Source organism: Drosophila yakuba, chromosome 2L (assembly GCF_016746365.2).
Source record: "Drosophila yakuba strain Tai18E2 chromosome 2L, Prin_Dyak_Tai18E2_2.1, whole genome shotgun sequence".
NCBI classification, from domain to species: Eukaryota; Metazoa; Arthropoda; class Insecta; order Diptera; family Drosophilidae; genus Drosophila; species Drosophila yakuba.
In genome coordinates, this window is record NC_052527.2 from 7,987,740 (window position 1) to 8,009,886 (window position 22,147).

General features: G+C 45.4%; 3 protein-coding genes across 5 annotated transcripts in view; 1 reads left to right on the forward strand and 2 right to left on the reverse strand.

Annotated features, from left to right (window-relative positions):
- Nucleotides 1-1,027: 1,027 nt before the first annotated feature.
- Nucleotides 1,028-3,132, reverse strand: LOC6527270 (conserved oligomeric Golgi complex subunit 8). The gene is made up of 5 exons (XM_002088328.4): nt 2,974-3,132; nt 2,434-2,906; nt 2,168-2,381; nt 1,925-2,106; nt 1,028-1,866 (listed from the first exon to the last, which is right to left on the reverse strand). Exons 1-5 carry the CDS (start codon nt 3,044-3,046, stop codon nt 1,096-1,098), a joined length of 1,713 nt encoding a protein of 570 aa, XP_002088364.1. The 5' UTR covers nt 3,047-3,132; the 3' UTR covers nt 1,028-1,095.
- Nucleotides 3,133-5,876: 2,744 nt separating this feature from the next.
- Nucleotides 5,877-12,794, forward strand: LOC6527271 (protein spaetzle 4). Its single transcript, XM_002088329.3, has 3 exons — nt 5,877-6,317; nt 10,358-11,643; nt 11,703-12,794. Exons 1-3 carry the CDS (start codon nt 6,267-6,269, stop codon nt 12,154-12,156), a joined length of 1,791 nt encoding a protein of 596 aa, XP_002088365.1. The 5' UTR covers nt 5,877-6,266; the 3' UTR covers nt 12,157-12,794.
- The window catches only part of LOC6527272 (disks large homolog 5), a 28,572-nt gene continuing 18,992 nt past the window's right edge, over nt 12,568-22,147 (reverse strand). Inside the window, exons 2-10 of one of the 3 annotated variants that reach the window (XM_015197668.3) lie at nt 19,996-20,088; nt 15,876-19,940; nt 15,448-15,813; nt 14,785-15,039; nt 14,495-14,714; nt 14,186-14,424; nt 13,898-14,127; nt 13,625-13,841; nt 12,568-13,545 (exon numbers count right to left, since the gene is read on the reverse strand). In XM_015197668.3, coding sequence (XP_015053154.1) covers nt 13,442-13,545; nt 13,625-13,841; nt 13,898-14,127; nt 14,186-14,424; nt 14,495-14,714; nt 14,785-15,039; nt 15,448-15,813; nt 15,876-19,940; nt 19,996-20,050 — 5,751 coding nt within the window. In that variant the 5' untranslated portion in view covers nt 20,051-20,088 and the 3' untranslated portion in view covers nt 12,568-13,441. Of the gene's footprint in view, nt 13,546-13,624; nt 13,842-13,897; nt 14,128-14,185; nt 14,425-14,494; nt 14,715-14,784; nt 15,040-15,324; nt 15,814-15,875; nt 19,944-19,995; nt 20,089-22,147 lie in introns of those variants that run through there. The other 2 variants (XM_002088330.4, XR_005560392.1) reach the window with 2 other exon arrangements.

Genomic DNA, 22,147 nt, shown 5'->3' on the forward strand with positions numbered 1-22,147 from the left:
GCTGACGTTGAACGATGAGTCGCCGCTGAATGCCGAGCAGTGTATGCCTATTTCCATGTCCTATTCCCATCCGCAACACTCGAAAAAAAGTCTGCTAAGAAAGGAATGAGTTTGCCACAAGAAATGGCTGCTGCTTTATAGGTGTCGAAAAGGATGCAAACTCTTTCATCAATGTAACTTAAATAAGAAGATTAATCTGAAAAGAGTTTATGGCACTTTTCACTCTTACATTTTGAATGCTAAAGAGTATGAACTTGTTTTGCTCAGTGCAAGCGTTTGTGGAATGCCTTATCTCCGGCAGTTGTCCATTCAGCTGCCATGTTTTCCAATTTTCGGCGCACTGCGTTGCATGCAGATTCGTTCAGATGCAACAGCAGTGGCACAACAGCAACAAAAGTCGCTCGCTTTTCCCGAAATTTAGTCATTGTTCGCGAAATTGCTTATAGACGCGGCCCTGCCCCCACCACACCGCCAATTTTCCACCATTTTCCGGACTGCCCAATCCGAGCTGCCATGTCGACGCGTCAGTAAGGGGCATGCAGATGGAAGGGGGGTTGGTGCAGCTGATTGCAACTCTTTGGCTTTGGCTTTGGCGGTGGACAACCGCAACGAGCCGCTTTTTGATCGCTGGGGCGGCCAAGTAAAAATATTATTACACCCTCGCGACCCCCACTAAAAAAGGGGGTTCCCCAGTGGGTCAGCACACAGGCGGAACAAAAGGCCACCGCCACTCGAAAACCATTCGCGAATTTATTCGCCGGAAAAGTTGTAAAATTAACAAAACGATTTAGCGGAAGAACCGCGCATCCTTTTGCTAAATGGGCTGTTATGTGTGTCTATGAATAAGTGGTTGGGCATTGGTTACTGTAAAGGTTATATATACAATACCAAATCAGGTGAGCGGTAGTATGTTCGTAAACATAAATTTAGTCATATTTTAAGTTTTCTTTTTCTTTTTTGAGATGTATCCCATATCGCTTGTATGCAGAATTTTGATTTAATAAGTTTGAAGTAAATAAACTTTAAGTTTTTAAGGTAGGTATGTTTATAAATAGTGGAATATATATATAACAACTAATATATTTTTACATAGCTTCATCCCTCGGCAGGGACAGGTACTCCAACGCTTGGCTGAGCCTCCATTACTTTTTCCTGGGGCTGCACCAGCGCCTTGGTGGGCAATAGGTGCTTCAAGGGCTCCAGAATGCGAGTCTGCTGCAAGTAGGTGAGCTGCTGTTGCTCCAGCTGGAGCAAGCTAATGCCCAAATGCACGGTTAGCGACTGCGGGGGGAACACTCCGTGGATACACCGCTGAATGTAGGGTACCAGGTCGTAAGCCAGACATGAGCAGAGCCGAACAAATGCCTCTCGTTCGCTGCCGGCGAAGGCCTGCTGCTCCTGCCGATAAAAGGCAAGCACACGCTGCGCAGCCTGTTGCAGGGAGTGCTGCAGACAGCGGGTAACATCGGTGGCCAGCGCCAAAGGAGCACACAGGCGCAGCTCGTTCAAGGCACTTAGATAGCCATTACACAAAGCGGCTAGTGGATAGAAGTCCAACAGAGTCTCGGGCGGAGCATAGGACTCCTGCTCGGGATCAACCTGCTTGCGGGCGTGAGAGTGCAGCGCCACCTTGTTGATTAAGGTGTATTTCTCCAGTTCCCGCTCAAACTGCTCGTCGACCTGCTCCACACTGCTCTCAAAGCGACGGCGGATCACGGCTACAAAAATAGGTGCCATAAGCGCACGAAAATCAGCGCCCACGCGACTAAATGAGAGTCCAAAATACATGCACTGGCCAAGCACGGTTTCGACGGATCCAACTCCTAGTTGTAGATCGCGTTCCAGAGTCAGCAAGAAGTCGTTGATCTAAGGAAGTAGACAGGAAGTAGTATACATTTAAATAAACCAGTCAAGCAGTAACAACCTTATTGTGCAGCCAGGCCTGGAAAAGTCTGTCTCCGTTGCAGCTGACGCCCTGCAGCGGCCTTAAAGAACTCTGAGTCTTTAGAGTGCCCTCGTCTTCCGGGAAAATTGCGCGATACTGGGTGATTATATTGAACAGATTTATACGAGTGATCTCGATCGTTTTGGAAAGGTGCTGCTGGGCTGTGAACATAATTAAAATTGCTGTTAGAGGGTTCGCTACTTATACGAACTTCACACTAACCATCTCCAGTAGGTATGGCCTCCAGGCAAGAGGTCAGCCACGCGTCCCTTGCCTGCAGAAACTTAAGTCGCAGTTCGTTGTCTCCAAATGCCTGCATACGTCGAAGATAGCCCACGATTTGCAAGCACTTGGGTAGCTGGAGATCCGTGCGCAGTTGTGCAACCAGCTGCACCAGCATCGTGTGCCACAGAGCTTCCACCGAACGCACAATACTCTGAAAGGATTCGCTTAGAGAATACAGCAAAGGTAGCTAAATGACAACGCACTGTGACCACGGGAATGTGTCCCTGGTGCTGACCCAAACGGGTGGCGTAGGCGGCCAGTTCCAGAGCCTCCTCGTAGCGCCCCTCGCGGATGCAGCGCTCCATGAGCTGCGGCAGTTCCAGAACTTCCAGCAATTGGGCGTTCTTTTGCAGAGTAATGGAATTCAATCGCCGTTGCTCATTCAGCTCGGCGGAATCCTGCAAGAAGCGCTCGCACTGGACACTCAGGTCGGGCAGCTTGGACACTAGTGTGTCCAGTTGCTGCTCCGACCGCAGGAACTCGCTGAAAATCGAACGCGAGTTCTCCGCCGTGGTGATAAAGGTCCTGTAATTGGAGATGGCCAGGTCCTGCGTCTGCTCCAGTATAGTGCGCGCCTCTTCCGCCAGCCGCGTCTGCTCCTTCTTCAGCTGCTCCACCTTGCACGTGCCCAGTTTGGCCAGGTAATTATCCAGCTCCGGATTGCCACGCAGGTTGTCTGTTGGGTTCGGTACACAAAACATAAATTCTCTGCCCACTCTGGCGGCTAACGATGGTGCACTCACCTGGCACTCCGTCGGGGAATATCAGCTTCAGTACCCTCTCGTTCTCCATGTCCATTTTATCCGGAAAGTCCATTGTTTTCAATTAGAATTCTAAAATAGTTTAATTTGTTGACTCCTATAAAAACAGCTGCTTAGTGCGGCTCGCAGTGCTACCAGATTGATGGTGGCAGCGTTGCCACACTATAAATTCTTTTATCGTCGTTTTATTTTATAAACTTTTCCAGTTTTAAAGCTCGTTTCCAATCTGAAAAGCTTTCTTTATGCATTTTAAATCAATTTCAAAATTATGTTTACTGTTTAAAATGTTGCCAATATGCAATATGAGAGATGCAGTGTTGAAAAGACACTCATGAAGTCGGACAGAAGCTGAACTATACATAACTCATCTAACGTCTTTTCAAACTTTTCGCTCATAAGCTTTTGGTTTTAAAATATTTTGTAAGTGCTTGATTCGAAACAGCGATACTTTTTTTTGTTAAAACTAACGGATTTAAATTAAATCAGTAAATCATTTATGCATTGAGGTCTGTTCAACCTTTAATTGCATGTATCATTTAAATCGGACTGCTTCTTAAAATGTAATTTAATTCTTAAATGTAATTGTAATATGAATGTTTATTATGGGGGAACAATTTAACAATTTATTACCGTTTATTTTAATTTTAAGAAAAAAGGTTCCGTAACATTCAGTAATATTGCCATAAGGATATAGTTCGAATATATGTATTATAAAATTCGAATCATTCACGGTCTTATAGTTTCGATTCGCACTTTACTTTCCTGGCCCAGACCTCCGATTAAAGCGCTCAACTGGAGTAAAGTGAACCTGCTTCTCAGGCGCAACCGCAGCCACAGTTATTATTTTTGCACTTTCACTTGCTCTGACCCAAATATCGATGGCAGCGAGCTGATACGATTCCTTTTTCGTGAGCCCCTCACACGAAATCAACACAAGGTTTGCATTTAACATGGAGCGCATAACAATATATAATGTTTACATTTCGAAGTACCATAGATCTGTAAGGTCGAAGATTTGCTGCGAACTTGGGTACTTTTCTTATGAATGCTGTGCAGACAGGCGCCTTTGCACAACATTTCGCAATAGCAATTATTTGGCAATTGTTGGGGGAAAAACCAGTTTTTTACGGCCAGCTAAGGAAGTGGAAAAAGGGAGGAAAATCCATCAGCGACCACCCACTCCACTGCTGGACCATAACTATCTCCGCCAAGCAACCCACCGCCGCACCACCCACCGCACCACCTGGTGGCGCAACTCTTACTCAATGGAGCTTTTCGTGGCCAATAAAAAACGGACGACGAGGAGCAGTTACAATATTGTTCGTGCGGCGTCTTGTGGGCGGAGTTGACAGGAGGGAGAGACGTGGGCGGTGGGCGGTGGGCGGTCGACGGTGGGCAAAGTCGAGGGGCGGGCGAGAACATAATAAACACACAACGATAATTAAACCGTGGTCAGACTGGACAGAAGACCGCTTACAACAGTTGGTTGCTGGCAGCGGGGGTAGCTTTAACAGAATCAAATTAATAATAAAAATAATTGTTTTACTTAAATACTTTATCAATTTAAAAAGTGTTTAAAAGTTTCACCAGTAAGTCAATTTGTAATTATTATTGTAGATTTGAAAGGATAATGACAGCACAAAGTAACTAGTAAATACTATATCATATTTGTAGGTTTCACCATTAAATAATAAAATACTTGCAAATATTATAAAAATATATATATAGTAAATTATACAAATATTTAAGTAATCAAGTGCAAAAGTAAATTTAATTAAGTAAAAATATATATATATTCTTCTGGATTTTTAAAAACAAAAATTCGAAAATGGCACAGTCAACCCTCGCTAGTTGCAGTTCCCGCAATCAAGTCCCGAAGATGCGCGCCAAAACGAGCTCTCTGTTCTCGACGAGGCGTCTAATCCTCGCCAGCAGCAGCAACAGCAACAGCAGCAGCAGCAACATATGCGGCAGCAACAACAGCACAGCACTTGCAACACCAGCGGCCGCAAATGAATCAAAACAAAGCCCAGGCAACAACAAATGTTCGGGTTCACCACTGACCTACTAAGACGCACTCTCCGCATCGGAACATTGGAGCACTGAAGCATTGGAGCATTGGAGCAGCAGCGACAGCTACACGAGAACCGAAGACTGTCTTCGGAAGACTCCTCGTTGCGTGTGGCTCTTTTTCTTGTCGATGTACACTCCGCTGTTTTTAAGTTTTCTGTGTTTTTTTTTTTTTTTGCGCTGGGTCGTTTTTCAGCGTTTGTCGACGAATAATAAATAAGAAAAAGTTTTCCTGCAAAAGCAAACCAAAAGACAAAAACAAAAGCAAGCCGCACAGTAAAAATAAGAAGCGTTTCTCTTCTCTTCTACTTCGTCACTCTTTTTTCTCTCCACTCGGAGGAAAAATGGCAGTAACATCGATTAAGATATTTACATATGTATATGTATGTATATCCTCCAAATTTCAAATTTGTTTTTGAGCCTTTCCTATGTATTTTCACATTTAAATGAAAGTATAAAACATTAATATAACAATTAAAGGTAACCCAAATTTTTTATTTAAGCTAAACGCTTTATTTTACATATAAAAATGTAAAAATAAACAAAATTTTTTTTTATTAATAATCTTTCGATAGTTCTAATGGCTTTAGAAGCTCAACAGAATGTTACAATAGTTGGACAAAGTGTACATACAATGTAATGCAGGATTTTAGATGTTTTGTTTTAAAGGCTGACTTTCCCAGAAGCATTTCCAATTTCTTTCAGTGCATTGGAGCTGGGTGCGAAGCGGTGGAAGAGAAAGAGAGAGGCCGACGGTTTGCCGTGGGACTTGGGCTTGATCGGCCGCTGGTGGCGTCGCAGTTGTAAACGTGAGTTCGAGGCGTGTGAACGTGATTTCAGGCTTTTCGGTTTTCGGTGGCTCTCCTCGATTTCCTCGATTTCGGCGCAGTGGGAAAAGCGCCCCGGCCCAAACAAAAACAATAAAAAAAAAAAAAAAGCAAACAAAAAAACAGAAGCGAGACCCCTGAGGTCGCGGAAACTGCAGAAGATTTGCAATTGTATGGAAATATGGACTTTACCACTAATTTTCATTGCCCAGCGAGTGTGTGTAAGCGTGCGAGTGTGAAATCTGCGTGAAACATTGCCAAATCCTTCGACAGATTTCTATTTGCACCTATTTTGCATTCGGCAGTCGGCAGTCGGCATCTGCCATTGCCATTTGCCATTTGCCATCGACGCGAGTGTCAATCGAGTGAAAGTAAACAATGGTGCGCACCCAAATGGACAGGCGATCGCCGATCACTAGACTAATAACGGTAAGTGGGGATCGCCCAAGGCGACCGTCTTGCATAAGAAAGTGTCAAAAACTTAACAATTGCAACAGCCAAAAAAATGTAAATTTGCCAGCGAGGCTCGAGGTGGTAAATTCAGGCCACAATAAACATATAGAAATTATACAAGCAATGCAAAATGTCCATAGCCTTACAAATATTCAAATATTCGATAAACTGTGATATGATTTGTTTGATTACACTGATAGCTTTAAGTGTTAAAAAATACATTATATATTATACATTAATAATAAAAAGTGTAATGTGATGCAGTTTTGTTCTTGAACAAATTCAAAACAATTGTGTTATTACTATATATTCTATTTAAAAATTTAATTTTATTTCTTTGACTGCAATAGCCAAAGTGATCATATTTAAACCAATAAAATCTCCTTTTAATTGAGCAAAAATCAATTAATCAATCAACTGGGCTCATTTCAAAATTAGTGTCCCCTTTGGGCCCCAACCCATTGATGAAAATGAAATCGCAATTAAAAAAAGATGGTCACGCGTCTCCGTCATTTTACCCAAAATGTGTTGAAATCGATAAACGTTAGGGCTAAGCGTTTTATGCATATTAACAACTTCTGTCCCTTGTCCGGGAGTGGGCTTTGTTTTCTTTTAACGCATGACTACGCAATCATAAAAGCATAACCAACAACGAAAATGCTCAAAGTTTCCGCTGTGTTTGCTCTACTGACTGGCATTGCCGGTCCCAAGCAAAACGAGGGAAAAAGAAAGAGAGAGAGACGGAATAAAATAAAAAGTTTCACTTTCTTCGAGAGCAATGCGGCCGGCTTGGGCTTGGGATCGACTAGTTGGATTTGGCCCAAGCCCAAAGCCGAGACCAAAACTTAAACCGAAAGCGAATCGGTTGCCCAAAAAATATCGACTTGCCAAAATTGGGAAACAAAGTTCGCGGCCTTTTCCGGCGGTGTCCAATCAGTGAAATTTTTGCGTTTAATTTAACATTTCGCCATGAATATGCACTATCCGAGTCTGGGCAGGGAAGGGAAATGAAGAGCCTTCAGCAAGTCAAGTCAAGTCAAGTTTGTTGCCTGAGTCTTTTGTTTTGGCTGGCCTGCAACCTCGTCGAGTTTGTCGCCTGAGTCTTTTGTTTTGATGGGGAAAATTTCACCACTCGCCAGCTGCTCGCTCGCCTGGCAATTAGCAGAAACAGCAGCGCTCAGGCCAAATTTGGTTAAGTGTAACATCAACTTCATTTCCAGAGCCAATTGAATTTATAAATAATTCATTCTAGCCACTCGCCAAGAGAATCGGTTGGACGGACTGCTGACTGCGGGCAACATTGTATTTGTATTTGGGAAATGAAGACATAGACTGGAACCTCTCCTCCTCGAGACCACCCCCCTTCCTGCCCACCGTGCGGACTGGGTTTTCGTAGAAAGTCGCTGACACATTAAAGTGTTGCAATACGTTTCTCTGACGACAGCTTCGGCATCGTCTAAGATTGACAAATGTCTTCCTCGATGCGAGTTGACTTAATGCCCATTTGCACTGCACCGCAGCATCGGCACTGCGTCGCCGCACTCAGTTCTGCCACAAAAAGCAACTATAAGTAGCCAGCAAAAACAGATTGCTACCAATAGTTATGGTTATAAAAAAAAAAAAACATTTAATAATGTTTTCTTGAGCACAGAAAACTTAAGAGAAGTTATTAAAAAAATGTTTAACTAAATAGGAAAGATTTTTTTAGTTCAGCCAAAGTGGTTTAATATCATTTCTTGTTACTTTTTTTGTATTTTAATTATGTTTTTGAGCTTTCGCATGAGACTAGCTAGATTGAAGACATAATGCCAGCACAGACTGCCGCAGTTGCAAGCTCTCACGGCTGATTGGACATATTGATTTGTTTCGCCGACTTGGGACACTGACAGCAGCATTTGCTCCAGTTTCCCTGTGGCTTCTGCGCTTCCAAGAATTATGACAATGTTAATGAATGAGATTCGGCTTAATTGTCCCGATGCACATGACAATCGGCACTAATGCCAGCTGCCTTATTTACCTTTAAAGCCGAACAAAGCGAAAGTAATTCTGCTTTCCATTTCAGGCGTCTTCTTCTCTTGCGGTCTGACCTGATTTGATTTTCAACACAAATTAGTTCGCGGTGAGCCATTTGTTTCGCACCCAAGTTGCGGTCTCATCCTCGGGTTTCCGACTCCGACCTCAGATCACTTTCTTCTCATAATTGCCATGGTCTGGGTGCTGTGGAGCACTTGATTGTAGTACTTTTCCAAATTGGAGAAAAGGGTGTTAGCGCTAGAAGGAATTCCACCATGTCATTGATATTTAAATTTCGTTTGAGTACATGATGTGTGAGAATAATTATAGTTTGCTGAATCTCTTCAGAGAAACCGAGAAGACTTTCAACTTTTTATAACTACATTTTTAAATAAATTAAATAAATTAGTGCAGCAGATGATTGGTATCATTACTTTGGAGAAGACATTCGACCTTAAATGTATTATCTATATTAAATTAAAATCTGAATGCAAATTCTGAAAAACTGTGGATTTTTTTATATATTAATTATTACTTAAAACTTTGTTTTCTTAACCATATTCATAAATGTACCGGAAAATATTACGAAGTATCTTAAGCGTTGACCTTGCCTACGTATGCTAATGATGCTGGAATTTTCCCGAAACAAAACTCAGATCAATAGTCATTATTACCTAACCGCATGGCAAATCGTGTTGAGCTTACATTTTGGGCACACTTCCGCCAAGGGAGACGATCACTTTCTTTTCGTTTCGTGAATCACCCGCGATCGATATGTGCTCGCCATATATACGATATATAAACCGAGTGCATATGATTTTTGGCCAACCGGTTCGGTTCGCTTCGGTCTGTAAAGAAAGAGCGAAGATTCAGAGTCCGAGAGACCCTATTAGGACCGGCCGAATATTGTAGCCCAATATTCCCGGCTTTTGGGCGGCAATTGTGCAACCGAAAAGGAAAGTTGAAAGGGCCCCAGGGCGCGGGAAGTGGAGGTGGAGATGGAGAATGGAATGGAAATGCGATGATTTTTCCAGCTCGCGCCGCATTTTACTTTTACTTGGGTAACCCATTTCGCTTTTGATTGCTCTTTGCATTTCACTTCGCCGGCTGCCAGTGGCCGGTGTTGTCCAGTTGCAAGTTGTCCGCCGCCAGCTGCCGGTTGCTGGTCGGTCAGCCACTCGTGTGGTGCGGGGTGGTGCAGGTTTCGACGGGGTGATGTGGCTCCGACGGCGGTTAGTCTGGCGTGGTGGTATCCATGCAGTGAGAAAAACACGTTGATATCACGTCATATTAAGAAAAAGTAGTATTATCTTTAAATTGCATGCTCTTGTATTAAAATATATACATATACATAATATGAAGCCGTTGTCTACTTGTATGTAATTAAATCAAGTTCTTAAAAAGTTCAAAACTTTATCTGCGTGTAATGATTGCTGAAATTGCGGCCATTCTCTCTGCCGTTGCACTATGAAGGTGGGATGCAAATGCACATCGATCATTTTTATGACTTGTGATTGTCCAGTTGGCTTTGCGTGAAAGTAAAATTTGATTTTCTACCGGCTGCAGTTGAGTGTTTGGCTCTGGCCATTCGATTTGGCCGAGTGAGAGCCGCCCAGCGGCCGCCATTCAGTCACTCCTCTGGTCCAGGTGCATTGAGCCCACTCGATGTTTGTTCCACCAAACATGCTGCAACAAAAACTGAAGTTTTAGCGTCACGCCATTTGCTTATCAGGCAGCGATTGTCGTTTCAATTAAGATTTCCTCTGCTCAGCTGGAGCTGCTGAGTACTTCCATTAGCTGGTGGGGTCATTTGTACCATAAATGCAGGTGGAAAGAAAGGCCTTTCGAAAAGCAGGAAATGTGTAAAGTAACATACAGCTAAAGTATACAAGAAGTGAAACTTTTGCATTTTCAGATATATAGTTGTATACTATAAAATTTATCTGAATTTAAATATTAACTTAATAAAATATTTGACTATTTTCCAATATCTTTACTTGCAGAGCGAGGTCATCTGGTGTTTGCTGATGCTACTGGCGGTGACTCTTCCGCTGGCTTCCGCCGGATTTGGCTTTGACTCGGCCAACTCCTGCAGTCCCAATGGGAAGATATCGCGACGTGGTCGCGCCCAGATGCTGGCTGCGATTCCATGCGACCTGGGTCAGCAGGCCTTCTGCCACCTGCCCGGATCCGCTTATCCGTGGCACGCTGTACGGCGATTCGTGCACGAGAACCAGGGCCTGATGAAGCGCATGTACGGCGATGTCAGGCACATTTCCATTCTGCGGGACGAGATCCAGAACAACGAGGTGGACGCGGACGACATTGAGGAGGCAGCGGAGCGATACAGCAAGGATGGCGGTCGGCGGAGTGCCAAATATCTGATGAACAGCAGAGATCGTGATCGCGATCGTGACCGGGAAGATTTCGGGAGCTTCAAGGGCAACGATGTGCTAATGGAGCCACATTTTCGACCAGTCTCCACAATTGCCACAAGTACGACTAAGGCTACGACAACCACAACAACTGCTCCCGAAACAGTAAGTAGCTCTACGGACCAAATTCCAAATGAGGTCACCAACACAACGCCTGGCAATACCAATAGTACGATAAGTACTACTAAAGGAACTGCGCCACCTTTACACGAAAAATCCGAAGTAGAAACCGACATAGTGGAAATCCAGCCCAGTCCAGAGTCGAACAGTGTCTACGAAGTAGTGTCCTCTTCAGCTCCATCAACCACTTCCACCGCCAAACCTTCGTCCGGAGCAGGTGAAAATATACAGATCATTGACTCCCCACAGTTGGGGCTTCGTAATCTAAGCGCAGAGGCAAATCCATCACAAGAACCACCCACTGCCACAACAGTGAAGCCCACATCTGTGGCCAAGAGCTCGACAACTTTACCCATCAGAAAAAGGAAACCGGCAGAGGCAACCACCACAGCAGCCAGTCAAAAGGTCTCCAGCACCATATCGGCACCAACCACAACAACAGCAACCTTGCTGATGCGCCGCAATGTAACCAAGTACTCACCCGTATCCGTGACCACGCCCGTCAGCTTCGCCTCGCTCTTCTCCGGCACCTCCAGCGGTCTTTTCAGCCCGGAGAAGCTGCGCAGACCCTTGGCCACCAGCAGTACAAGTGCTCCACCTCCTCCGGCGGGAGGATCTCCAGCGGGAAGCTCGAGCGGAAGCGCCAGCAAGTCTGGACTGCTAAGGGAGGGTCAGCTGTTCCAGGATGCCATGAAGCAAGAGCCCGTGGCCGTGGCTAGCAACTTGCGTGGAGTGTAAGAATATGACCCATTGATTTGCCAATCAAAAAATAATAATATTGATCTTATTTCAGAAATGCCTGTCCCGTCAAGGATGAAGTGGTTGCTCCATTTTGGGCAAACAATACCCGCGGCGAGGTCTTAGCCCTTCTTAACCTGTATCCCTTCGAGCAGTACGTCCACTGGGAGAAGTGCACCCACGAATTCAAGCAGATGTTCTGCCGCGATGGTTGCAGATGTGAGCAGCAGTACCGCCTCCACAGATTGTTGGCCTACGATCCGCATAATGAGTGCCGCGGCATATTCTCCGACTGGTTCAGATTCCCCTCGAGCTGCATATGCAAGTGCTACAATATACCAATGGAGTTCCGGGCGACTTCACGCAGTCCAAGGTCCGATAGTCGATTTGATGCTCCAAAATCCGATCCCATCCAGGCGGCGGAGGCGGAGGTCCAACGGGCCATATACGAACATGCCACGGAAGAGTGGTATCGTCCACGCGATGAATTCGACTTCTTGGAGGACTAACCCCATTTAATTCCCCTCTGCGACCAATTGTACAGTAGTGTTAAGTCTTATGGAATTAAGCAATACTTTTCTTAACGAATTCTAGTTAGTCCTTCAATCATTCTTTGATCAGTTAATTAATTAGTTATAACTTTAAACTAACTCATAAGGGCGGCGTTATGTTAATGTAAATATAGTCCAGCATAATGCCCAATTTACAGAAAAACCTGCAGAGCGAATGTACCTTGAAATACTTACGAACGCATTGCGGCCATTGAGCTGCGTACGATGGTATTTATTAGATTTATGTATTTATTTATTCAGATTATAGACGTAAGCATAACCATAAACGTGGCCATAACATAAACCCCAAATCCTCTCTTTGCAACATGTAGTCGGTATATAGAATGCTTATGTAAAAAATAGATTTTATTGTATTTAATACGTTGATATATTACTGTTTACTCTTTAATGTATACAAGGGTACGATGATAAATTAGATTTATAAATTGTATGTGTTTTGTAGTAAAGGTTTTCTTTTTTTTTAGCTATTTGAAGGCATTGAAGGCACTTCATTTCAGTTTAACCATTAACCACTTAAGACTAGTGATAGCATTTTGTCTATCACTCATTTAAATAAATCTTCTTGTGTTGCCTAACTAGTCGAGTTTTTAATTTCATAGTCGGGCAAAGGCAGTTGCCAGAATAAGAAAAGTTTTAAGTAAAGCTTGATTTTGAAGCAGTTCTCAAAGGAAATTGGATTAGTCGAAACTATTTAATATACACAGTTGAACAGTTGAAGGGTTTAAAGCCACACTCTATTGCCACCGAGTTTATCGAAACGTTTGGGTAAATAATAAAAAACATAGTTGCGTTGACTTACAATTATAACAATAATAATTAATTGCATACAAACAGACTTTCGGCGTAGAATGCCGCCAGAGAAGAAAATCTAGTTCCAAACGGTATATATAAATAAGATATATAAATTGTGGAAGCATTTTCCATGTTTGTGATAAAAGCTGACCATATTTTGCTGTCAGAGCGGTCAGACTAACCGCAAATATAGAGTAAGTCTATAGACATTAATTAGGTGACAGAGACAAGAAACAGGTAGAAATACCGCGCCCTAACTACTAAGTTGCAAGTTGGCGCCAATTGAATACTCTGCGTTGAACAAAACAAATACAAACTTGATACTATTGATGCGCATTGAAAATACTAATCGTTAGTGTCGCGTTGTGTGCTAATAACTTAAATTAGGATGCTCCAAAGTCCAAATTGTCTAGGCGGCTATCCGATCGGATCAGCCACTCGAAACGGGCACCCAAAGCAGCTTGTCCTGCTCCTTGTCGACGGCATCCTTGATTTGGGTGCACATGTGCTTGATACTGACGCCGGGTATCACGGCTGCAAAAAAATATAATAATTATAATCAAGATTACATAATTTACGTTGAATTCTGATTGATGAAGTTATAAGCACATACCTGATATGTACTGCTTGTAGTCGGTCTCGAGCTTCATGGCCCGCTCGTACATCTCCTTAGCCGCCTTGGCTGAGATTTTGTCGGTGCCAAAGTCACGAATATCGCGGATTTGTTTGGCGGACTTAAAGCGCAGCAAGAGGACAATGGGATAGATTTGTAGGCGCTGCAGACGCTCCACGGCGGAGATGGAAACGTCAAGGATGCAGTGACGTCGATCCTGTAAGGGATATTTAAAGCTTAAAAAGATGTTGGGAAATTACAGAAATAACGTACATTTTTACAGGCATTGCTAATTGCCTCAACGGTGGTGCATTCAAACTTGTTGTCCCTCCGCCGGTAATCGACAAAGATGTTTTCTTTCAGACCCTCCTCCATGGCCTCCTGCGAACAGTCCATGGCCGTCACCTCGCACAGTTTGAAGAGGTTGGAGAAGTCAATGGTAAGGCGAACCATAAGACACTCGGACAACGGTCCGATGATCAGCACGGGTCGGCGAATGGGCGCTAGAAGGTGGCGTGTACATTAGCTTACTTCTTCAAGTTTTCATAGATAATTACGTACAATCTAAAAGCTCTACACGCTGGTAGCTAAGAGCTCCACCATCATCGTTGAGCAGACCTAAGTCTGGAAAGAAGCTAAGCTGTGTGTTGCTGAAACTGGCAATCTCCGTGGAGTCGCGGGACGAGCTGCGCTGGTTTTTTTTGCGACGAAAAAATGATCTCCTGGCCGATGTGCTGCCGCGTCTGGCAGTTCCCGTATCACATTCCACCACCTCACCCGATCGCAGTTCCTCTTCCACCCTGCGAAGATACAATATTTGCTAATAAAATACCAAAATGCCTATTGAATTTAAGTAATTTGGAAACGTACTTCATTTGACTGGGTATTATGCCGCACTCCTTTCGATGGCCCATCGCATCAAGCTTCCAGGCTCGCCACAAACCAAAGGTCCCATTAAAAACAGTATTGTCCACGTAGAGCACCTCGTCCTTAACAAAACGCAAATCGTCCTCGTTTAACTCACCAGTCCGGTCAAACCCCACGCGAATATAAAAGGAGTCGCCAGGCTCGTCTTTAATTTGCTTTAGGGCTGCAGGGAATACATTGTATAATAATAAATACAATAATCTGGAATCAACACCGAAGGATTCGCTACGTACTGTGTAATTTATTCTGCACCAACATGGTGACCGTATCCGTAAGCTTTGAAATCTCATTGGCCGCCTGCTCAGCGGTGACTCCGCTTAGATCCACACCATTGTACTCCAGTATTTGGTCGCCTTTGCGAATTCCTGCATGATCAGAAGGCGATCCCGCCGCGACGTCGTGCACATAGATGCCCACTTTGTTGCCCCCAAATAGCTTAATTCCCAGGTTCTTCGACTTGTCCATGTGCAGAGTGACATACCTAAGAGCTGGAATAGAAATTTGATTTCATGTCATGTTCAACATATGAAAGATGGATGGTGTTGTTAGTAGGAAGGAAGCTGTGATACGCAGTATATATGTGAAACTAACGCAGATACACTTTCGTTTCGGAATTTGGTTCTGTACATATGTTTTCTATAGATTACAGATTTTGGATTGTTGTAATAATTTATGTGGCGAACAAAATATAAAAAGGTTTTTCCTTTTTGGCATATGTAAATCGAGTCTTTTAATATAAAATCCTTGTTCTTTACGACCCTGAGAGTATGTACCTTATACAGCCGGAAACACTTCCTGCTGCACGGTTACCTTCTCCGTCGAAGGATCGAACTATGGGAACATGCTACTACCATGGGAGTGTGGTTAGTAGTGGGTGTAGAGTGGTGGCTACGTACTCTCTGCTGGAACGGATGCAGGTGGCGGCGGCAAGGATGGCTTGGGTTCCTCATCATACACCGTCGACGTGGCGGAGGCAGTCGTTGTGGTGGTAGTGGCCGCCGATGAAGGCATGTCCTGGCTGCTGCTGATATCCGACTGGTTCTCCAGGCTGTCGGTGAAGCTCTGATCCTTAATCGACTGATGCGACAGCGGGGCTCTCGAGCCAGATCTTGTTGATGGAGCCTGCGGTTGCATCGGCAACGGGAAGAGCGAGTTGCGGGCAGGAGGACGCGGAGAGTTGCGCGGAGTCGGAGAGCCCGAATGGTTGACGGGAGATTCTGGTTCCAAATTGTGCGCTCCCTCGTACTCAATTGAAGGGAACTCTGCAGGAAGACATTACAATTAGGATGGGATACTGTGGGGCAGGAATGATCGATGTACTTACTCTCCGGATTGTATTGAACGAGCATTGTAAAGGAGTCGCCGCACTGACGCAGCACGTTGGCTGCTATCTCCTGCGTGGCCGCCCGCATGTTAATGCCACATACTTCCAAGAGTTGATCGCCCACCTGGAGACCGGCACGCATCGCCGTGCTTTTGTCAGCGACGGTTGACACAAATATTCCGCCGCCGTTGTTGTTGCACTGAATTGTGATACCTAGCGACTTGTCGCGCTTGTCGATGGTGACTCTTCTAAGGTCTCCGGGGCAGAGAAAATCCGCAGGCACATTGGAGTTGCGCTTGCCACTTCCGCCGCCTCCATGGCTAAGCACCTCTACATGGACCTGCGGCATGGGCGAACCGCGGCCACTACCACCTCCACCGCCTCCTCCCACTCCTACGCCCGATCCAGTTCCATTTCCTCCTGCCATATTTGCAACGTAACTGTTGTGAATACTGGAGCTTATCAGTGACATGGGTGCGCGATCCGATGACGATGCTGACATGGATCCTCCGGAGGTTGGCCCCGTGCTCGTCACATAATGGTGGTCGATGCTACCAGAGCTGTTCTTCACCATACTGCTACTCTTGCTGGCCACACTGGGATTAGATGGAATCCTTAACCGCTGATTGTCTTTTTTGCGCGGAAATGTTCCGCCTTCATAGATAGCTCCACCAACTCCCGAGACTCCTCCGCCCACCCCCATATACGGATAGGGACCGTGTCCGTAATCCAAGTATGGAGCATGCGGATGGGGGTGTGGATGCGGCATCGGGTTGGTCTGCGTGTGATGGTGCGGATGGTAGTCCAGATCTGTGGGTATTCCAACGCTGTCGTGCGGTGCCGTCGCCGCTGGAAGCTGTTGCAACTGCTGCTGAGGCGGGGGTGAAGGCAGGGTCAATGGACTGGATCTGCGGTTACCCCGACCCCCGGGTCCAAAAGTGGGGAAAAGCTGCGTGTGTCTGTTTCCTGGCATATGGGTGGACTGCAGAAACCCGCCATATCCGCCGTGAACTCCGGAGCCAATGCTCTCGCTGTCACTCGGGTACTTCGGCACATGCCTCACTGCCTGGGGCACATGGCGCTTGGCGTACATTCCGTATTCGCTGATTGCGGGACTCTTGGCAGACAGTATTGACTCTATAGAGTTCTGCGATTTCAGAGACACCACGTCCGGCGGTTGTCCAACGGGCAGCGGGTGACTCCCTCTGGGCGGATTAAGTGGCATAAACACGGCGTTGGGATTAGATCCTGAGCTGTTCTTGGGCAGTGGAGGCGGATGGAAGACGTCATAAACCTGTTGCTTGCGAACTGGAAACTCTCCGGCCGCCGGACCCGTTCCACCACCCATTGATCCCGATCCTAGACCAAAGCCCGTCGAGGCCGACGAGGCGTTCATTACTTGCTGCTGCGCCTGCTGACCACTGGTCTTGGGCTGGTAAAAATCACCGCTGGGTGTGATATTTAACGACAGGCGATGGTTACTGTGCGGCCTGGTTCCGTAGCGCTCCTGAGAGGGCATTTTAACCCTGGCATTGGCGCCCATTAGAGGGGCTCGCTGAATCGGCTTTTGACTAATCTCTTCGGCAGTCACACCGTATAGCGAATGCCTCGGATGTGTGGGATAACCAGTGGTGGGCATTCCATTTGAGGGTCCGGGTGGAAACAATGCCGAGACTCCCGAGCTCACCGGGTTGGAATTGCGATTTGGATGCGTCTTTATAGCGCCCCCGTTGGATCCCCGAATGTGTGCCAGTGGCTTCGACATTTGTGGCGGCAGCGGTGGAGGCAACTGGTCCTGGATCAACGCTGCTGGCTGCTTCTCTGGCAGCCCAACATCACCCATCAGTTCGTCATCCTTGTCCACATTGATAGGACCCGCTGTAAAAAGCGACATCAGAGCACGCTTCTTCTCATTGCCACGCATGGTGCCCGTTGGATTTTCATGCGAGATGTTGGTCCGCGGCCAGGTGCCCATGCTCTTGGAGGCCTCTTTCTCCTTCTTGGTGCGCTTTTTGCGATTGAACAGATTCTCCTTGCTCTTCTCAGAGCTGTTTTCACTGAGCACAGAATCCAAAGCAGCGATGGCATCGTCGTGCTCCTGCTCAAAGTTATCCTCTGGTGTGCCCGGCTTGCTGAACTTAAGCTTTCGGAAGAAAAATTCGGCGAACCTGGACGGATGTTTGGTGGCGCTACTGGGCCCACTGCCTCCACCTCCACCGGCAATCGAAACATGCTGCATGGAGTCAATGGAATCTGTCTGCGCCGACGAGGTGGTCATTCCCGGGGGTAACTGATCCTGCACGTATTTAAGGGCAAACAGATTTAGCCCATCGTTGCGGGGATCATTGAGCAGCTGCATAACTTCCTCGATTGATTGCACCGAGTCCATCGACTTGTTGTTAATGCTTAACACTCGGTCGCCAACGTCCAGCTCCGGTTCGTAAAAGGCCAGCGTGTTCTGCTCGATCTTTGCAATGAACACTCCCATGTCCAGTTGGAGGCCATGCGGGCAGTCCCTGTCCCTAGTTTTTAGCTGAACAGAATAGGCATGACGCTTGCTGTGACGAGTTCGGGAAACGAGCAGGAGGGAACGAGGAGCACAGGCGCGGATCTCATCAAGAACCAACCGCTTCGACAAGGACTGGCAGTCCAAGTTGTTCACCTTGCAGATCACATCGTTGATCTTGAGCTTGCCGCAGGCGGGTGAACTGCTGGTCACGCCACACACCAGTTTTCGCTTGTTGCTGTCATCCAGGATTATGCCAAGGTCGGACGTGTGCTCGTAGCCAGACAGCTCTACTTCCAGAAGATCTTCACCCTCGTAACTGCTTGGGCGGAAACAGCGGCGGGTCCCGGATGCATTACTGTCAAGATTTTGGCGCTCCTGCTGCTCCATTTGTTCTTTTAGCAAGTCGATCTTCTTCTGCGCTTCGTCCTTCTGCTTCTTAATCTTTTCGCTATCTCGGATGGCCATCAGCGAGTCGGATATGGCTTTATCTCTCTCGTGGCGCATCTTGTCACAGAGCGTCTTCACCGAATCCCGCTCCTGCACGATCTTTTCACGTTGCGATATGGCCCAATCCCTGACGCGCTTTGCTTCTTCGGCATCCTGGCTTGAACGCTCCACCTCAGAGAGAGCCTTTTCTAGGCTCTTGCGCAGCTTTTCCAGTTCCTTGCTGTTCTCCAGCTCCTTTCCACTAGGAAATTCTTTCGACCACGAGCTATCGCGAGACTTCAGAAGATCGCGCTTTTTAAGATCCGCGTTGGCCAGTTGTAAAACCTTGATTTCGGCCCTGGCAAGCTGTTCGTCTTTTTTCAGCCGTTCAATTTCCTTGTTGGCCAGCACCAGATCGTCAGACATCTTCTGGTGCTCCTGCAGCACATTGTCCTTCTCCGAGAGCAGTTGATTAAGTTCCTCGGTAAGGGAAAGCACATTCTTACTCTCCTGGGAAAGCAGAACCTTCAGTTTCTGGTTTTCATCGCCTCGCTCCCGGTAGTAATTGCGATCCTTTTCTAGCTCGATGTAGGACTTCTTGTACTTCTCCCTCTCCACGGCGACCATATTTCGCTCCTTCTTCAGTTCGGCCAGCTTCTCACTGCAGCTTCCATCGCATCCCTGCGTCTTGCCAAAGTAATAGGGATTACCACTGCCGACTGGCGTCACTTGGCTGTTTCCATTTTGGGCCTGCTGGCTCTGTTGGTTTTGGGTTTCCAGCAGCAAACGTTTGAATCGGGCGCTCTCCTCCACCATATCAGTGAACTTGTTGCGATCGGCCACGTAGTGTTCCTGGTATAAAGTTAGTTCGGTGGCTAACTCATCGCATCGCCGCTTGGTGCTCGCATGCTGATGGCGCAGGGTAGTTAGCTCCAGAAGTGCGGACTTGTACTGCGCCTGCAGTATATCGTAATTGGCGCCGTTTCCACCGGAAATTCCCGACACGCCCACTCCGCTATTGACGCCCTTTGAGGGCCCATTGTTGTTGGACATGCTGGCAGCTGTGGTGCTCCCGCTGGAGTTGGAAGGTGGTCGGAGGGTATTATCATACCCCACATACTCCGAGCTCTCTTCTAAAATTAAGGATGCTATTGGTATGTTTTTTAAATGAATTCGGCGACTTACCCTCCTGGCTACTCGTGCTAGTCAGCGATAGATCTCCGGATGCCATCTTCGCCATCACAACATCTTTAGATAGTGCTTAACATGAAGATAACGCTGAAGTGCAAAAGTAGAAAAAATGCATTTTAATAAATCAAAAACAAAACGTAACTGTTATTATACCCGTTACTTGTAGATAAGAAAAAAAAGTAAGTAAAAGGAAAAGAGGAAAAGAGTTTTCGACCATATAAAGTATATATGTATGTTTTTGATCAGGATCAATAATTGAATCGATCTACCCATGTCCGCTTGCCCGTCCATATGACCATCAAGATCTTAGGAACTATAAAAGCAGATTCATTAGCCATAGGCGCAGTACAATTTAAATTTTTGGTGGGACATTTAAGTATAACCCCATAACTACTACAAGACGTGAGTTCGAATCCCATGTTGGTATTTTTTTTATGTTAAAAGAAAAGTGTATACTCCTAAAATGTGTATTTGTGTTATACTTTGTGTATGTCTGTTTGTGTTCAATTAACAATCGTCAGTAATTTTTGGCTTTAGAACTTTTACCACCGGGATTAAGTCCCGGTTCCATACTATACCTGGGCTTGAACTCCGGCCGGCGTCAGTTCTCTTCGACAAGGATGCTGAAGCTGACTCCACTACCGCCGGCGGCAATGGGACAGCATCCTAGGTTAAACTTGAACTTTGTCTGCTCTGATTTGGTACAAATCGGATTCAGATTTGTTGGGTTTGGGACGTGAGTTCGATTCCCAGGCTAGAAATATATTTTTTTTTTCAAATTTGTATAACTTGAAGATATGGGTTCGATACCCAGTTTTCCCAGTTTTTTTTTTTTTATTGCCGTGACTAAATTAAGATTGTCAATTACCATAGATTTGAGACGTGGATTCAACTTTAGTTTTTTTTTTTTTTTGCTTGAGAATATGCTTAAACCTTGCAGAATTTTAAGACGTAAGTTCGACTCTCAGGTCGAGAATTTTTTGGTGGGACATTTGATACTACCACCTCATAACTTTCAGTTGTTAGTTGGTTTCTCGTTGGTCTTTTTCGTATGTTAAGGGAAAAAAAGAGTTCTCCCATGTCGTTAAATTTTGGTGGGACATTTAATTATAACCCCATAACTACTACAAGACGTGTGTGACCCATGTTGGTCTTTCTTTTATGTTAAAAGAAAAGTGTATTTTTGTATGTCTGTTTGTGTTCAATTAACAATCAACAATCAACAATCAACAATAAACAATCGTCAGTAATTTTTGGCTTTAGAACTTTTACCACCGGGATTAAGTCCCGGTTCCATACTATACCTGGGCTTGAACTCCGGCCGGCGTCAGTTCTCTCCGACAAGGATGTCGAAGCTGACTCCACTACCGCCGGCGGCAATGGGACAGCATCCTAGGTTAAACTTGAACTTTGTCTGCTCTGATTTGGTACAAATCGGATTCAGATTTGTTGGGTTTGGGACGTGAGTTCGATTCCCAGGCTCGAAATATTTTTTTTTTTTTTCAAATTTGTATAACTTTAAGATATGGGTTCGATTCCCAGTTTTCCCATTTTTTTTATTTTTTTATTGCCGTGACTAAATTAAGATTGTCAATTACCATAGATTTGAGACGTGGGTTCAACTTTAGTTTTTTTTTTTTTTTTGCTTGAGAATATGCTTAAACCTTTCAGAATTTTAAGGCGTAAGTTCGACTCTCAGGTCGGGAATTTTTTGGTGGGACATTTGATACTACCACCTCATAACTTTCAGTTGTTAGTTGGTTTCTCGTTGGTCTTTTTCGTATGTTAAAGGAAAAAAAGAGTTCTCCCACGTCGTTAAATTTTGGTGGGACATTTAATTATAACCCCATAACTACTACAAGACGTGTGTGACCCATGTTGGTCTTTCTTTTATGTTAAAAGAAAAGTGTATTTTTGTATGTCTGTTTGTGTTCAATTAACAATCAACAATCAACAATCAACAATCGTCAGTCATTTTTGGCTATAGAACTTTTACCACCGGGATTAAGTCCCGGTTCCATACTATACCTGGGCTTGAACTCCGGCCGGCGTCAGTTCTCTTCGACAAGGATGCTGAAGCTGACTCCACTACCGCCGGCGGCAATGGGACAGCATCCTAGGTTAAACTTGAACTTTGTCTGCTCTG

Excerpts from the sequence above, each read along its gene's own strand:
- LOC6527270 (XM_002088328.4), bottom strand. The coding sequence starts at position 3,046 with ATGGACTTTCCGGATAAAATGGACATGGAGAACGAGAGGGTACTGAAG. Across the intron at positions 2,382-2,433 it reads GACACATTCCCGTGGTCACA|AGTATTGTGCGTTCGGTGGA; the intron begins GTGCGTTGTCAT and ends GAATCCTTTCAG. Across the intron at positions 2,107-2,167 it reads GGCCATACCTACTGGAGATG|CCCAGCAGCACCTTTCCAAA; the intron begins GTTAGTGTGAAG and ends TTATGTTCACAG.
- LOC6527271 (XM_002088329.3), top strand. The coding sequence starts at position 6,267 with ATGGTGCGCACCCAAATGGACAGGCGATCGCCGATCACTAGACTAATA. Across the intron at positions 6,318-10,357 it reads CGATCACTAGACTAATAACG|AGCGAGGTCATCTGGTGTTT; the intron begins GTAAGTGGGGAT and ends CTTTACTTGCAG. Across the intron at positions 11,644-11,702 it reads GCTAGCAACTTGCGTGGAGT|AAATGCCTGTCCCGTCAAGG; the intron begins GTAAGAATATGA and ends ATCTTATTTCAG.